We start from the raw sequence: 14,075 nt of genomic DNA on the forward strand, positions 1-14,075 counted from the left end.
AGTTCACAAGTTGATGGAGAATTTTGGTTAGCTGTCGGTTATAGGGACAGTCGCTCAGTTATTTGGCATGCAATGTTTTGGCGCTGGGCACTCCAAGTTTCTCTCATTCAATAGCTCTCCTGGCCATGTGGTGTTGGGAGATATGCTGCCGAAGTGGCAGACTTGTGGGACAAGACCATTACCCAGTAATTTTAATGCAGAGCTACAGGTTGGTTGAATAAGTCAGTTGTATGTCCTATTGGATTAGGAGACGAATCAAAGGAAAGCAGAATAAACCAGCTTTTAGACTTTTTAAAGGAAATTAAATATGTTGAGGTTGACTAGACACAAAGAACATAATTTACCTTATTTGGGCTTGTATTTGCATTGTGAAATCCGGATTAAAGTTTTCAATAAGTTAGAACTGGAGATGGGTGAATGGAAATTTGAAATCTCAAACAAGATTAGAGTTTGCCAAACTCGCTGGAAAAGGTTATGGTGTTGAAGGGGATCACAACTCTGTTATCGATCCCTCGAACGCAACAAACACCATCACTCATCACATCCAATAGTGGGCATGCGGGAAATCACGTGGAAGGCCATTACTTTAATTCAGATACTCTTGGGCCAGCTAATAATCAGAGTGTTCTGCAAATAAAATGGTCAGTCAAAGCTAAGCATGCTGCATAGAAAGGGGCTAAGCCTTTAATGGTTCAGAATTCAGACATCCTTTACTATAAAAAGGGTCCAAGAACTAAAAAAGAGAGCTACCAAAATTAAGTGGAAATATTGGGCCAATTCAAGATCGATGCCTCAACCGACACAATACTTCTCAGTCTGAACTCATTTTTGATCCTTTTTTTGTTGAGCTCCAGGCCCATCACTTTTGTAACGCACCTATATGACTTAATTTACACGGGACAACATAAACAAGGACCACTTAGAAGCAGCAGACGAATGTAGCATCCAATAAAATCGAGATCCTTGTCTCCTCACTGATTGCTATCCGTGCCTGAGTCCTCATTAAGCTGTTCTGGATCAAGATATCTCTTCCCAACCTTTCAGTGACATCCTTTCTCGTCCATGGTATGAGGAAGACTCCAACAATATGTAGTTAATACACAATCCTGTGGTCATCGATACATCAAAATGGACAAAGTTAGTGATGATCAAAGCATGCCGAGCATTTGAGGTCAATGTTACAGATTTTAAGCGTGAAACTCTTGACATAATTCTACGTCAAAATCTAGACTTGATAGATTTTTGGTGTCCACTGATTGGGAGGAGATGGTTCGAGATGTATTGCAAGTTCCTTTGCCCAGATTGACCTCGGATCATACGCCTATCTTGCTAGATGGGAGTAGAAGGAGGAGTTTGTGCATTCCGTTCAGATTCGAGAATATGTGACTTAAAGCTCCAGACTACGTAGATAGACTAAATTCTTGGTGGAACGGGTATGAAGTTGTTGGGACACCTTCTTTTCGACTTGCTTGCAAGTTGAAAATGCTAAAAGGAGATATAAGGAATTGGAAGTTAAAATGAGGGAGTTAATAAATGAGGCCGGGGAGATAGAGCATGCGGAAGAGGTAAGGGGGTTAGAAGAGAGGGAGAGAATTAGGAAGGAGGAGGCGAAGGGGGAGATTGCCGCTTTTGTAGTCCTTCATGAGACTAGTTTGAGAAAAAAATCGAGGGCGTTGTGTTTGAAAGAGGGGGATCCTAATACAAAATATTTTCATAAGGTGGCAGTAGCAAATAGGAGGGGAAACTTCATAGAGTCCCTAGATGTGAACATGGAGATGTATGAGGGGGAGGAGGGTGTGAAAGGGGCCGTTGGGTTCTATGAACGCTTGCTTAAGGAATAGGTCGAGTGGAGACCAATAGGGGATGAAAGAGTGGTTGGAAAGGGCTATAGGAGGAGAAGAAGTGTGGGAAGCGGTGAAGAGTTGTGCGGGTGACAAGGCTCCTGGAGCGGATGGTTTCACCATAGCTTCTTTCCATCAGTGTTGGAGGATAGTCCAAGGTGAGTTGATACAAACCGTTGTAGAGTTCCAAGAGACTGGAAAGTTTGAGAAAAGTCTGAATCAGTGTTGTCAAAAGCGAAAAGCGCAAAAAAGCTCTAAGGTTAGCTGGGGCTTTAAGCACAAAGCGAAAATAAAGCGCGGGCTTTAGTGACAAAAAGCGCAATGGTGCAAAATTACAAATATATGTATGTTTAGTCCAAGACTAATAATAGTAAGCATGAATAATAAATATATGGACAAAGAAATTGTAAAAACATTACGATAAAGTGAAATATCAATTATCTAGTGTCACCTCTTCAAGAGAGGCTCAATGGCAAGGAAAAGTATGTCTTAGAACCTTGATGACGACACTAAAGCGCACATGAAGCGAGGAGGAGTGCTCAACATGTTTTGAGCCTCGCTTCAGGGCTGAAGCGCGCTTTAAGCACGCCTTTGACAACACTGGACTGAATGCTTCTTTTATTACCATTGTGCCTAAGAAGGAAGGTGCGACAAGTATAAAGGACTTTAGACCCATTAGTAGGGTTGGAAGCATTTACAAGAATATCTAAGGTGCTTTCTAATAGACTTAAGAAGGACTTGGATGAGATGGTGTCTTCTTCTCAGAATGCTTTTGCGGAAGGAAGACAGATACGAGATGCAACTTTGGTAGCAAATGAAGTGGTTGACTCCAGAAAGAAGAAAGGTGAATCGAGAATTCTTTGTAAGTTGGATCTCGAGAAAGCTTAAGATCATGTCAATTGCGATTTCTTGGATTATGTTATGTTGAAGATGGGCTTCGGGGAAAAGTGGAGGAAATGGATCAAGTTTTGCATTTCTACTGCCAGATCTCCGTTTTGATAAATGGAAGTCCTTGTGGCTTCTTTGGGACTCGAGGGGTTTGAGACAAGGGGATCCTTTATCTCGTATGTTATTCATTTTGGTTATGGGAGCTTTGAGCAAGATGATGGATAGGGCGGTCAGTGGAGATCTTTTGAAGGGTTTAAATGCCTCTTTTAGAGGACATAGCAACGTGACAGTTACACATCTTTTATTTGCAGATGATACTTGGGTGTTCTGTGATTCAGAGGTGACCCAGGTAGATCATTTGAGACAGATTCTTATCTGGTTCTAGGTTGTGTCAGGCCTTAAGATCAATCTTAGAAAATGTGAGATCACATTGGCGGGAGTAGTAGATAATATTGAGAAAATAACGCGGGCGTTGAATTGCAAAGTGGCACTCTACCCACTACATATCTGGGACTACCTCTGGGGGCTTCTAACAAAGATCCGCAGTGTGGAATCTGGTGATTGAGAGAGTGGAGAAGCGGCTAGCGGGGTGGCAAAAGAGTTACTTGTCGAAAGAGAGTAAGGAAGTGTTGATCAAAAGCACCCTTTCTAGCATTCCTACATATTTTATGTCACTCCTACAGGCCTCGGGCAAAGTTACTGAGAAATTGGAAAGACTTCAACGTAACTTCCTTTGGGACTCTGCGGAAGGCATTAGGAAGTTCAATCTAGTGAATTGGAGAGTTGTCACACCTCCAAAAGAATGGGGAGGTCTTGGAGTCAAAGATCTCAAGGTGTTCAATAAAGCTCTGTTAGGAAAGTGGATCTGGAGATTGGGGGTGCAGGTGATTGCTTTCCGGAGGGGGATGGTAGCGTAAAGTATAGCATAGTGGATGGCGGATGGCGGATGGAGGACTAGAAACATTGTAACTTTGTTGGGTGTGGAATGTGGAGGAGTATTATGAAGGGGTGGGTAGATTTTTGTGGGCATATATATTTAAGGTTGGGGATGGAAGCAGGATCAGTTTTTGGGGCACATAAGTGGTGTAGGGAGATCAAGTTGAAAGAAGCCTTTCCTAATTTATACCTCGTTTCTTGTCAGAGAGATGATAGTCCAACAAATTTGCAGATCTCATGAGGGTGTTATTCACTGGGATCTAAGGTTCAGAGGGAACTTTCATGATTGGGAGATGGAAGAGTTCCACAATTTGGTAGAGCTATTGTATGGGCTAGACACACCAAACAACGTAGCGGATGTTTGGAGATGGCGAGAGAGCGGAGATGGTCTATTCACTGTTAGCTCTTATTATAAGAGGTTGCTAGGGAGAGAGGCATGTTCTTTCCCACATGGCTCCATTTAGATCCCTAGAGCACCGAGGAGGGTTTGTTTCTTTGTATGGTTGGCGGCAAAGGGTGTGATGTTCACAATGGAGAACCTGAGAAGAAGAGAATCACCTATGTCAGTTGGTGTTTCATGTGTAAAAGTGCAGGCGAAAGTGTAGACCATCTTCTTTTGCATTTTAAGTTGGCTAGTTAATTATGGAGGGCGGCCCTCGATTTGTTTGGGATGCAAGGGTCATGCCAGGTACAGTGAAGGAGGCTTTTCAAAGTTGGACTCATAGACGGGGGAAGAAAAGCCCGAGGGCTTGGAAAGAGGAATAGGAGGGCATTTGAAGGGTTGGAGCTTGATTATGTAAAAATGCAGAGTAGTGTTTTGTCTCTAGTCTCTTTTTGGTGTACTCACGAGGTCCCAATTTGTATAGAGAATTGGATCTCTTTTGTTGAGAACCATATTTTGGTGTAGGTTCTCTTCTTTTGGTATACGGCTTGTATGCGGGGGTTTCCCCAATTGTTAATAAAATTATTTACCTTATCAAAAGGAAAAAAAAATATAAAAAAATAATTAAGAATGGAAAAAAAGGCAGCTAAAGATGCAACAGGGGAGAAATCAAATGACTTGGGCACTAAATTAAATGAGAATAAAGGATTTCAGAAGTCAAGAATCTGGTATGCGGTAACAATTACGATAAAAGTATAAGGAGGGAAAAAGGAAAGTCCTATAAGGCTTTCTCGGGATGAAAAATAGAATTCTCATTGAGAACTATGAATGTACAGATTGACTAGGTTATTAACTTCAAACGTTGAAAAATGCTCTCAGACCTAGATCTCGAGGTTAAAAAAAAAAAAAAAAAAACCTATGGCGACACTCTCTCCTCAAGCTAGCGTCGTAACCCTCTTTCCAACATGAACCAGAACCCTTCGACTTTCTCTCTCCTCTACAGCCTCCTCCGGCCCCTTTCTCTTCATTTTTTCGCTTCTCTCTCCTCCAAAGCCTTTTCTGATCACCTTCTCTGCGCCGGCGGCCACCATATCTCCTCTAAAAAACATTTTCTGATCCCTTGTCTTTCAGCGCCAGCGGGCACTAAACTTGACATAAAACTACTTCGAGACCTTTACCTATCAGAAAAAGCCTAAACCAGTTCCGACCCTTCCTCTCTCTTTCTGGTCATTATCTTTCTTCACAACTAATATCATCGATGGAAAATAGCATTTATTTTGCAGTTGGTTTCAAATCCTATGACATCGAAAAATCCTCTAACACATCTGAATCCTGGGATGAATGGACCGAAAGAAGCAAGAATTTCATTATAAGAGTCTCCTTCAGCAGAAAGGGACTGGCCTGGATAGTCCAAACTATGCGTGAAGCTTCGAAGGTGTGCAGGAACTCAAACAGAAGATGGAAGAAGAGAGATGGTTTCTCTGAGACTTTTTGTTCAAGAAACTTCAACAATTTTGGCCGTTACATCAACATTGCCAATGTACGAGGGAGGAGGAGATCAGTTTTAATCATCTTAGGAGCAGCCTTTAATGCTAGTTGAATCTCTTTAGCTGACAAAATTGGAAGATTCCTAAGCTGCCAAGATATCCAAATCAATCTTGCTACACCAAGATTGACAGTAAAGTAATTACTATTTGCTGAGGTTGTAGGAAGCCTTAAATGGTCCAACAAAGAAGCTACGGTTGATATGACATTGAAGAGGGGAAATCCATTCACATTAAAGAGTCCTCTGATGGCCCTCCACATGAAGTTCTGAATTAGTTTTTAGTTGGCACTTTTCCTACTCAGGAGTTGCCAACTTTGTCAGAGATAAGGTGATGGTCGAGTTCCACCTGGAAGTAGGCTCATGGTGTTGATATTTATGAAATGGGAAATGGCAAATTTTTAGCCAAAGCAACAGTAGAGAGCGTACAAGAGGTAGTAAGAGTAGAGAGAGTATTTTTATTACCAGAAATATGGTCAGAAGCACCAAAATCAAGAATCCATTGTTCCCGAGATGAAGACTCTGCGACATAAGCAAAGGAGTTACCAGCTTGCACTGTTGCAAGCAGCTGATAAAGTTGATGACAGTTGCCAAGATGGCTTATGTCCGTCTTCTCATCTCTATGGCAGCAATGAATTATTGGCCCCTTTTTCAGCTGGACATCAAAAACGTATTCGTTCATTCAGGTTTTTGGTTAATTTGCTAATGGAAATAAGTTTATATGGACATTCAGGTGCAAAAAGGGCTGATTTTAAACTTATGGCAGCAATGAATCATTGGCTCCTTTTTCAGCTGGACATCAAAAATGCATTCCTTCATGAAGGACTTGATATCACCTGGAAACTTCTATGGAAGAGTCAAAATTCCTTATCCATGTTTGTCTGGTTTGTAGTAAGAAAAGCCTGTCTCACTCAATAGAAATTACAAAGAGGAGGTCTCTAGATTTGTTCAAAATGTCCTTTATGTGGTCTAGATTGTGAATGCAATGAGCATCTTTTTCTACATTGCAATACAACTACAAATCCGTGGCACATGTTCTTTTGTATTCTTGGCATAAATTGGACTATGCCTAGTTCTACTATAAATTTCCTAAACTGTTGGAGGAGTGTGGGGAGAGAAGTAGTGTAGAAGATTGGTGGATAATCATTCCAGCTTGTGTGTGGTGGACAATTTGGAAGGAAAGTAAGATAGAAATGGAGTCCAATGCCGTGGAATAGCTAGCAGCTTACCTTGAAAAATCCAAGAAATGCCTCAACGGTCAGCGAGGCGGGAACTCAGCCACTACTCTAGGTCGGAACAGAACCTGCACACAAAAAGGTGCAGCAAGTGTAGAGTGAGTACGGGGAAACACATGTATTCAACAGCATTGTTGACCGACCCTAAACTGAAGTGATGACGAGGGTCGGTCCTTCCGATACTCACCTCCACACTTCGTTAGCAACCAAGTATACAATTTATAATCATTTAAGCAATTAAGAGTAGAAAGTCAATAGATCAAGTAAGTCACCAAACTCGGCCCATTCGAAGAACCCAATAATATCAAGTAATGAGATGCAATCTAATAAGAATAGTGTGCAATGCAAATGAAATGCAATGCAATGACCAATATGCACCAGTATACACACGCTCCTACACACGCTCCTGTAGTAGGTTTTATGTGACCCATGATGGACTCATGAGGCCCATATACCCACCTGGAATTCTAGATCCCCCATATCACATCGGGTATCCAGCCGATAGGCTATTATGTCATCATCACTCAACCAATACCATATCCAATCAACCCACCACGAACATCCCATATGATTCATCAATAAACATGCCGGTAATATCATATGAAGTATGAAATGAATATGCGTACAACATGTAATTGCATGATTTCAACTCAATGCCAAAAGATAGTTCCTTTTCATAATTTAGATGAGAAGTGGAGTGATGAATGCACAATGAATTGATATCACATAGATTAAACAAATATGGGTATCATAAGCCATTTCACCAACAACCTAGTCAAACACGTAGATTTAGCGACTACCAGCTAATGCCCATATGCTTTGGCATTCTCTACTACACACAATTAACCCATTTTCATTAATTTACCCATAACATGGCACCGGTACCCGCACAAGTGCTTGTCACCTCACGAGTAAGGGACCATTACATTAAGCCAACACAACCACTTCATAAAGAGTCTAGTAAGCCTCAACTTACCTTAATTCCGAAGCCTGAAAAGTCAATCCACGGCCTTTCCCTTCCTTTGAGCTTTCGAACGAGTCCAATCTGTTCAAATATGGAATTAATGTAAGAATACAAATCCGTAGACGCCCATATGGCTATACTAACACTCTGGGTTAGAAAAGTAAACCCAAAAACCAATCTCGAGTCCCGAAGGTCAAAACTATAATTTCGTTGCAAAATTAGCTTATCCATAATCTATGCGAATGCGACTCCTCCATCGCGTAACCTGATGCAGCCACAACAATTTTCTGGTTTCTCCAAATTCTCGATCCAACACCCGAAACTCATCCGAGAAACGCTAGCCACAAACCAAATATGCATTTCACTCACAAAACACGCTACGAACTTGCTCTCGCACTCAAAACATCGAAGAGAGGTCGTCTTGACCCGATGTTGAAATCCTTAACTTAACTGGTTTCTCAACCAACAATCTAAATCACACCCTTACCCCTCGGGACCCGTACCAATGAGTTAACTAAATCATAACTTGCATTTTAGACCTAATGGAATCTTCGAAACTTCGATACGGTCCCATTTACCACCAATGTTGACTTTGGTCAAACTTCTTTATTTCTTCAACTTAAGAACTTCAAATTTCACTAAATCTGATCCGAAACTGACCTGATTGTCTCGGGAACCGCTATCCATCCCCGCAAGTCGTAAATACGAAGGTTATTTTTGGAAAAACAAGTCCAAAAGCTCAAAACGACCAAATGGGTTGTTACATCACAAGTAGTCAGAGAAGCGTCTTAACGGTTGGAGCTCTTGAAGAGTCGATAAGCCATAAGAAGATCTGGGTTATGATTCCTGCAACTATTTTTTGGAAGCTGTCTTGAGAAGATGTTTTGATGGAATCTCAACTTCAGCCATTCTTCATTATCAAAAAAAAAAATACTTAAGCTTTTTTGCTGGAGTAATCTAACCCCTATAAATAGCAATGATCAGTTTTTGGACTTTGTTAGATCCCTGAATCTAGGATGGTTCTTTTTTTATGTACTGGAGGCCAGAGCTAGCAATCCCTCTTGTATACCTTTTGCATCTTCTTAATGCCTTTGAATGAAACATCTCACTTCACAAAAAAAAAAAAAAGAAGGCTTTGTTGTAGGATGAACGTGGTAAAGGATGTAGCACATATTACGGACTTGTTAGATTCTTTCAATCTAGCAGATAACTCAAGTCCACACTCGACTGTAATCTTTTACCCTTACTGATTGCCAAAAAAGTACACTGTCCAAAGAAAAGAAAAACGGATATCTGTTCAATCTTTGTTCTGTGTAATAACTGTGTGTTATTGGTTCCTTTATAACCGAGTCTTTACACATTATAAAAGTGGGTACAGGGAAGAGTCGCGTTGAGAGCTATTTCCTCGAATATTAGCGGAGAGGACTACCAAGTAGAGAATTTGAATCTAGTTTCTAGTTTGGGACCATTTGGTTCATAGATTAATTATTTAAGGATTATAATACAAAATTCTTGTTCAGTGAATAATAATTAGAGATAGTTATGTGATTGAAAAATATTACAAGGATTGTTATGGGTTGTAATGCCGAAGTGAAGAATTAACTTTATCATGGTATTGCTAATACACGTGTCTTATTCCACGTCTATCCAGTATAAAATAATACATCGATTCCCATTTAAGTTATACAAGTAGTAGTTATGCACAGTTTCATAATAGAGACCAAGCACTTTAAGTATACTCTTCTTTCTCTTGAATTCCTCCGTGAACGCAAGATTAACTGGATAATGCCATTTCCCTTGGCAGTATAAGATACACAATTCTCTGAAAACCTGAACGCCAGTTTTGCATAGTTTGTGAAGTGCTAAAGCATAAATTTATGGCTGCACAGAAGTTCTAAACAACCAAAATTGAATTTGTGATCTCATAGGCTGTTCTGTCGTTTTCTAATATGACATCATTTTTGCGTCAGAAATTCCTGGAATATGATTTTCTTATGGAGAAACTATCTCACCAAGCTCCAATATACATTGTTATGGAAGGGAGTGAACCACCTTTCTTCACTCGTCATTTCAGTTGGGACTCCACCAAGTCTGCTGTAAGTCTTCATGATGTTTGCATATGATTTTGAAACTACTTTTTGCTAATAGAGAACACTTTGGCAGATGCATGGAAACTCATTCCAAAGAAAGCTCACACTAGTGAAGAACGGGGGCCCTCCACCAATGGATGTAAGTTTCTTCCTATATCTGCAATGGATATAAGTTTCTTCCTATATCTGCTTGCTTTCTTTCCTTTCCAGGAACTTCAGAGGTAATAGGTTACTATGTCTTTTGTCCATGTTTGCTTTATTTTCTTCTTTACCATCGTGCTGTTCAATATGACACTTTCTTCTTTGATGTATCCATTCAAATTGTTGTTGGAATTGCAAAAGTCAAAGCTGTTTTATCCTTCTAATAAGATATAACTTATAGACTGCAAACTTTGTTTCATAGTCTACTTGAAGAGATGCCTTTTTTCCTTGTATTCATATATTCTGGAAATAGAATTATCATGCTCTTAGGCCCTTCTACCTGATCTTGGTGTTGTGTTTCTTCCCGCTATAGACTGCAGTTCCTTTTTAACTTTTTGCTTTGGATGAGTTCTTTGAGTTGTTGTTGCCATTCATGTAAGGACTTCTCTATGTTAGTGCTGATTTTCTAATTTTGCACTAGAAACCTAAAAGGAGAACACCTGTGTCATATGGTGGAAGGTCTGCTGCTCCTGAGAAGTCACAGCGATCGAGGAGCGTGTCTTTCAGCCCTGATCGAGTTCGTGTTAGGGGCAGGTCTCCAGCTTTTAATGCACTAGCAGCTACTTTTGAGAACCCAAATGCAAGAAATCTATCTACTCCTCCGCCAATGGTGAGAAAGCTTTATCCAAAATCTGTGACTCCAGATTCAGCAAAATTGGCACCCAGATCAGCAGCCATTGCAGCATTAACAGCAAGTTTCGATAAAGCTTTACCCGCCAAGGAAGTCATAATACCTCGCTCTATCAAAGGTACAGTCTCTTTAGTTTGGAACTAACAACTTCGCTTCTCCATATGAGAAAACTAAAACTCTTCAAATGATGAAGGGAGCCCTGAGGCACCAAATTTGAACACTGAGGCTCCGAAATCAAGTCAGCAGGGCAACTCTAAGGAGAACTCGGTTAACGACGTGACCGAGGAGGCTCCTAAACCTAAACCAGAAACAATACAGGAAGATGTGAAAGAGGGTGAAACTGAAGATGAGGAAGGACTTCCGATCTATCCTTATGACCGGCTGAAAACAACAGCAGTAGATCCTGTCACTGAAATTGATGTAACTAAGCGAGAGGTGCGCTTTCAGAAAGCTTCCTTTGGAGATTGTACATGATGCTTTTCTTGATTTTACTATGATCCTTTCTTTATTGTTTTTGGCTGCAGACTTACTTGTCTTCGGAAGAGTTCAGAGAGAAATTCGGGATGTCTAAGGAGGCTTTCTACAAGTTACCTAAGTGGAAACAGAATAAGCTTAAAATGGCACTCCAGTTGTTCTGACTGCATCAGGCCTGCTCTCTCTCAGGTTGCTGCAGCATATAATGCGGATGAAGAAACATACTAAGAGAATTTTACAACCCTTCTCTATCAATTTTTGCCCACTCCAATTGCTTCCCGTGTTTCTATAATTGACTCACACCTATACAGCAGCAATGGTTCAATTTCAACAGTGTTGAGGGACAGCGCCAGTGTATTTTTAGCTGCTACTGTTCCTAAGTTTCGGAAGTGGACAGCACTGAAGACCCCTTCTTTACTTGCAGTGTTATTTTTTGGGGGGTTTCTTCATGCTAATTTATTATAAGTTAGTTGCTTGGCATTCTTTTATTTTGTTGTGAGTTTGCATTTTTTACGCCTCTTTTCTTTTTTCTCTTTGTTTTTTTGTTTTGGTTTTTTTGGGTTTTAGTAATCATTGATTTTATAGAAAACTTGTGGTGTGCAAATGAAATTCATTAGGCTGTGATGCGAGGTTGTGTACAGTGTGTAACCACTCCACTTGTTATTTGTTTAGTGAATGGAAGTCTGATTGGTTTTCCCCATTTCCTATTTTCTCTACAGTTTTAAGACTTCTTTAATTTTTATAGTACGGCTGTTGATTTTTTTCCCGTTTATTTACGACCAGCATTTCACCCTGTTAACATTTTTAAAGAAAATTTTGTCAACAGGTCAGCTATATCGATGTACCTTCTTTTCTTCAAGTGAAGCTATATTCAGTTTTCTCAAAAGTATTTAAATTTTGAAATTCCCCTTCAACTTTAAACAATAGACATTTTCCACCTTTATCTTATACAACGTCTATTTTACTTTCGACATTTTCAATCCTCCATCTATATAAAACCTTTTTATACTAGGGAAAAGGGGCAAATATACCCCTCAACTTTGGCATTTAGAGTGAATTTACTCCCCAGTTACAAAAATGATGTATATTTATCCTTACCTTTACACAAATAGTGCATATTTGTCCTTTTGAACGGACAGAGCTGATTTACCTAATTTAAAAATTATTTCCTTGGTTTTTTTTAATATAACTAATGCCACGTGTAAACAAAAATTTTACCCTACCCAAACCGAACTCAGGTCCGACCCAAAAGAATTAAATCCAATCTTTATTCGGTCATCACACCGATGAATGAGCTTCGTGGTGACCCCGTCATTTCACTACAAGACTGAGTGGACAACAAATGTTGAAGTTTTGAACTTGGCACGAAGCAAAGTATAAACCAATGAGGGCAAAGATGGAATATCGAATGTTGCCAGTGGAGTTGAATGAATTGAAGGAACAGTTGCAAGAGTTGAGTAATGGGTTCATTAGATCTAGTGTATCCCCTTGGGGAACTCCAGTACTATTCAGGAAGAAGGATGGGAGTATGCACATGTGTATCGACTATCGACAGTTGAACAAGGTTGCAATCAAGAACAAGTATCCCATTCCTCGGATTGATGATTTATTTGATTAGCTTCAGGGTGCATTGGTCTTCTCTAAAATCGATTTGAGGTTCGATTATCACCAGTTGAAGATTAGGGCAAATGATATCCCTAAGACAGCTTTCGACCCGTTATGGCCATTATGAGTTTCTAGTTATGTCTTTTGGACTCACCAATACCCCTGCAGCCTTTATGGACTTGATGAACGATGTTTTCAGACTGTACATGGATTCTTTTGTGATCGATTTTTATCGATGATATTCTGATATACTTTCGTAGTAGAGGGGAGCACGAGTAACATTTGAGGATCAAGCTTGAGATTCTGAAGGAGAAGCAACTATATGCTAACTTTTCGAAATATGAGTTTTGGCTCAATTCTGTGGCATTTTTGCGACATGCAGTGTCCAAGGATGGTATTACGGTGGTCCCTTAGAAGATTGAGGTAGTTTGTGATTGGGTCACGCCTACTTCAGTTACCGAGATTTGGAGTTTCATTGGCGTCGCTAGTTACTATCGGTGTTTCGTAGAGGGGTATTCATCCATTGCATCTCTCTTGACCAAGTTGACTGAAAAAGAATGTACCTTTCTAATGGTCAGACGAGTGTGAGGCGAGCATTCAAAAGCTCAAGACTTTTTTGACTTCGGCCCCGATTTTGACTCTTCCCGTGGAAGGAGAAGGCTTTACTATTTATTGTGATGCTTCACAGATCGGCCTTGTGTGTGTTGATGCAGAAAGGGAAAGTTATAGCCTATGCTTCGAGGCAGTTGAAGGTGCACGAGAAGAACTACCCCACTCATGACTTGGAGTTGGCGGTGGTAGTATTTGCATTGAAGATTTGGAGGCATTACCTCTATGGTGTGCATTGTGAGGTGTTTAGTGATCATCGGAGACTTCAACATATTTTCAATCAGTGGGATCTCAATTCGAGGCAACGAAGATGGTTAGAGTTGCTCAAGGATTACGACATGACTATCTTTTAACATCCGGGCAAGGTCAATGTAGTGGCGGATGCCTTGAGCCGAAAGGCGATGAGTATGGTAGCCTAGCATGGTTACAGGTAGGGCAGTGACCTTTGGCTATGGATGTTCGGTCTTTGGCAAATAGTATGGTGAGACTTAATATTTCGGAACCGGCAAGGTTCCAGCCTGCGTGGAGGCATGGTCTTCTTTATTGGAGCAGATTAGGGCTCAACAATTTGATGATGCTAAGTTGTGTAAGATTCGGGACAAGGTGCTCAAGGGAAATGTCACGACCCAATTAGAGGGCCATGACGGGCACCTGGAGCTAACACACCGAGCACCTC

The 14,075-nt window shown here is 40.5% G+C and overlaps 1 protein-coding gene across 2 annotated transcripts in view; it reads left to right on the forward strand.

The window, feature by feature from the left end:
- LOC132033822 (villin-4) overlaps positions 1-11,885 on the forward strand; it is a 37,652-nt gene extending 25,767 nt beyond the window's left edge. For both annotated transcript variants that reach the window (XM_059423942.1, XM_059423934.1), the window contains exons 19-23: positions 9,760-9,885; positions 9,953-10,018; positions 10,502-10,829; positions 10,905-11,146; positions 11,236-11,885. In XM_059423942.1, the coding sequence (XP_059279925.1) occupies positions 9,760-9,885; positions 9,953-10,018; positions 10,502-10,829; positions 10,905-11,146; positions 11,236-11,349 (876 nt within the window). In that variant the 3' untranslated portion in view covers positions 11,350-11,885. The remainder of the gene's footprint in view (positions 1-9,759; positions 9,886-9,952; positions 10,019-10,501; positions 10,830-10,904; positions 11,147-11,235) is intronic.
- Positions 11,886-14,075: the final 2,190 nt, after the last annotated feature.

This window comes from Lycium ferocissimum, chromosome 2, assembly GCF_029784015.1.
Source record: "Lycium ferocissimum isolate CSIRO_LF1 chromosome 2, AGI_CSIRO_Lferr_CH_V1, whole genome shotgun sequence".
Classification (NCBI taxonomy): Eukaryota; Viridiplantae; Streptophyta; class Magnoliopsida; order Solanales; family Solanaceae; genus Lycium; species Lycium ferocissimum.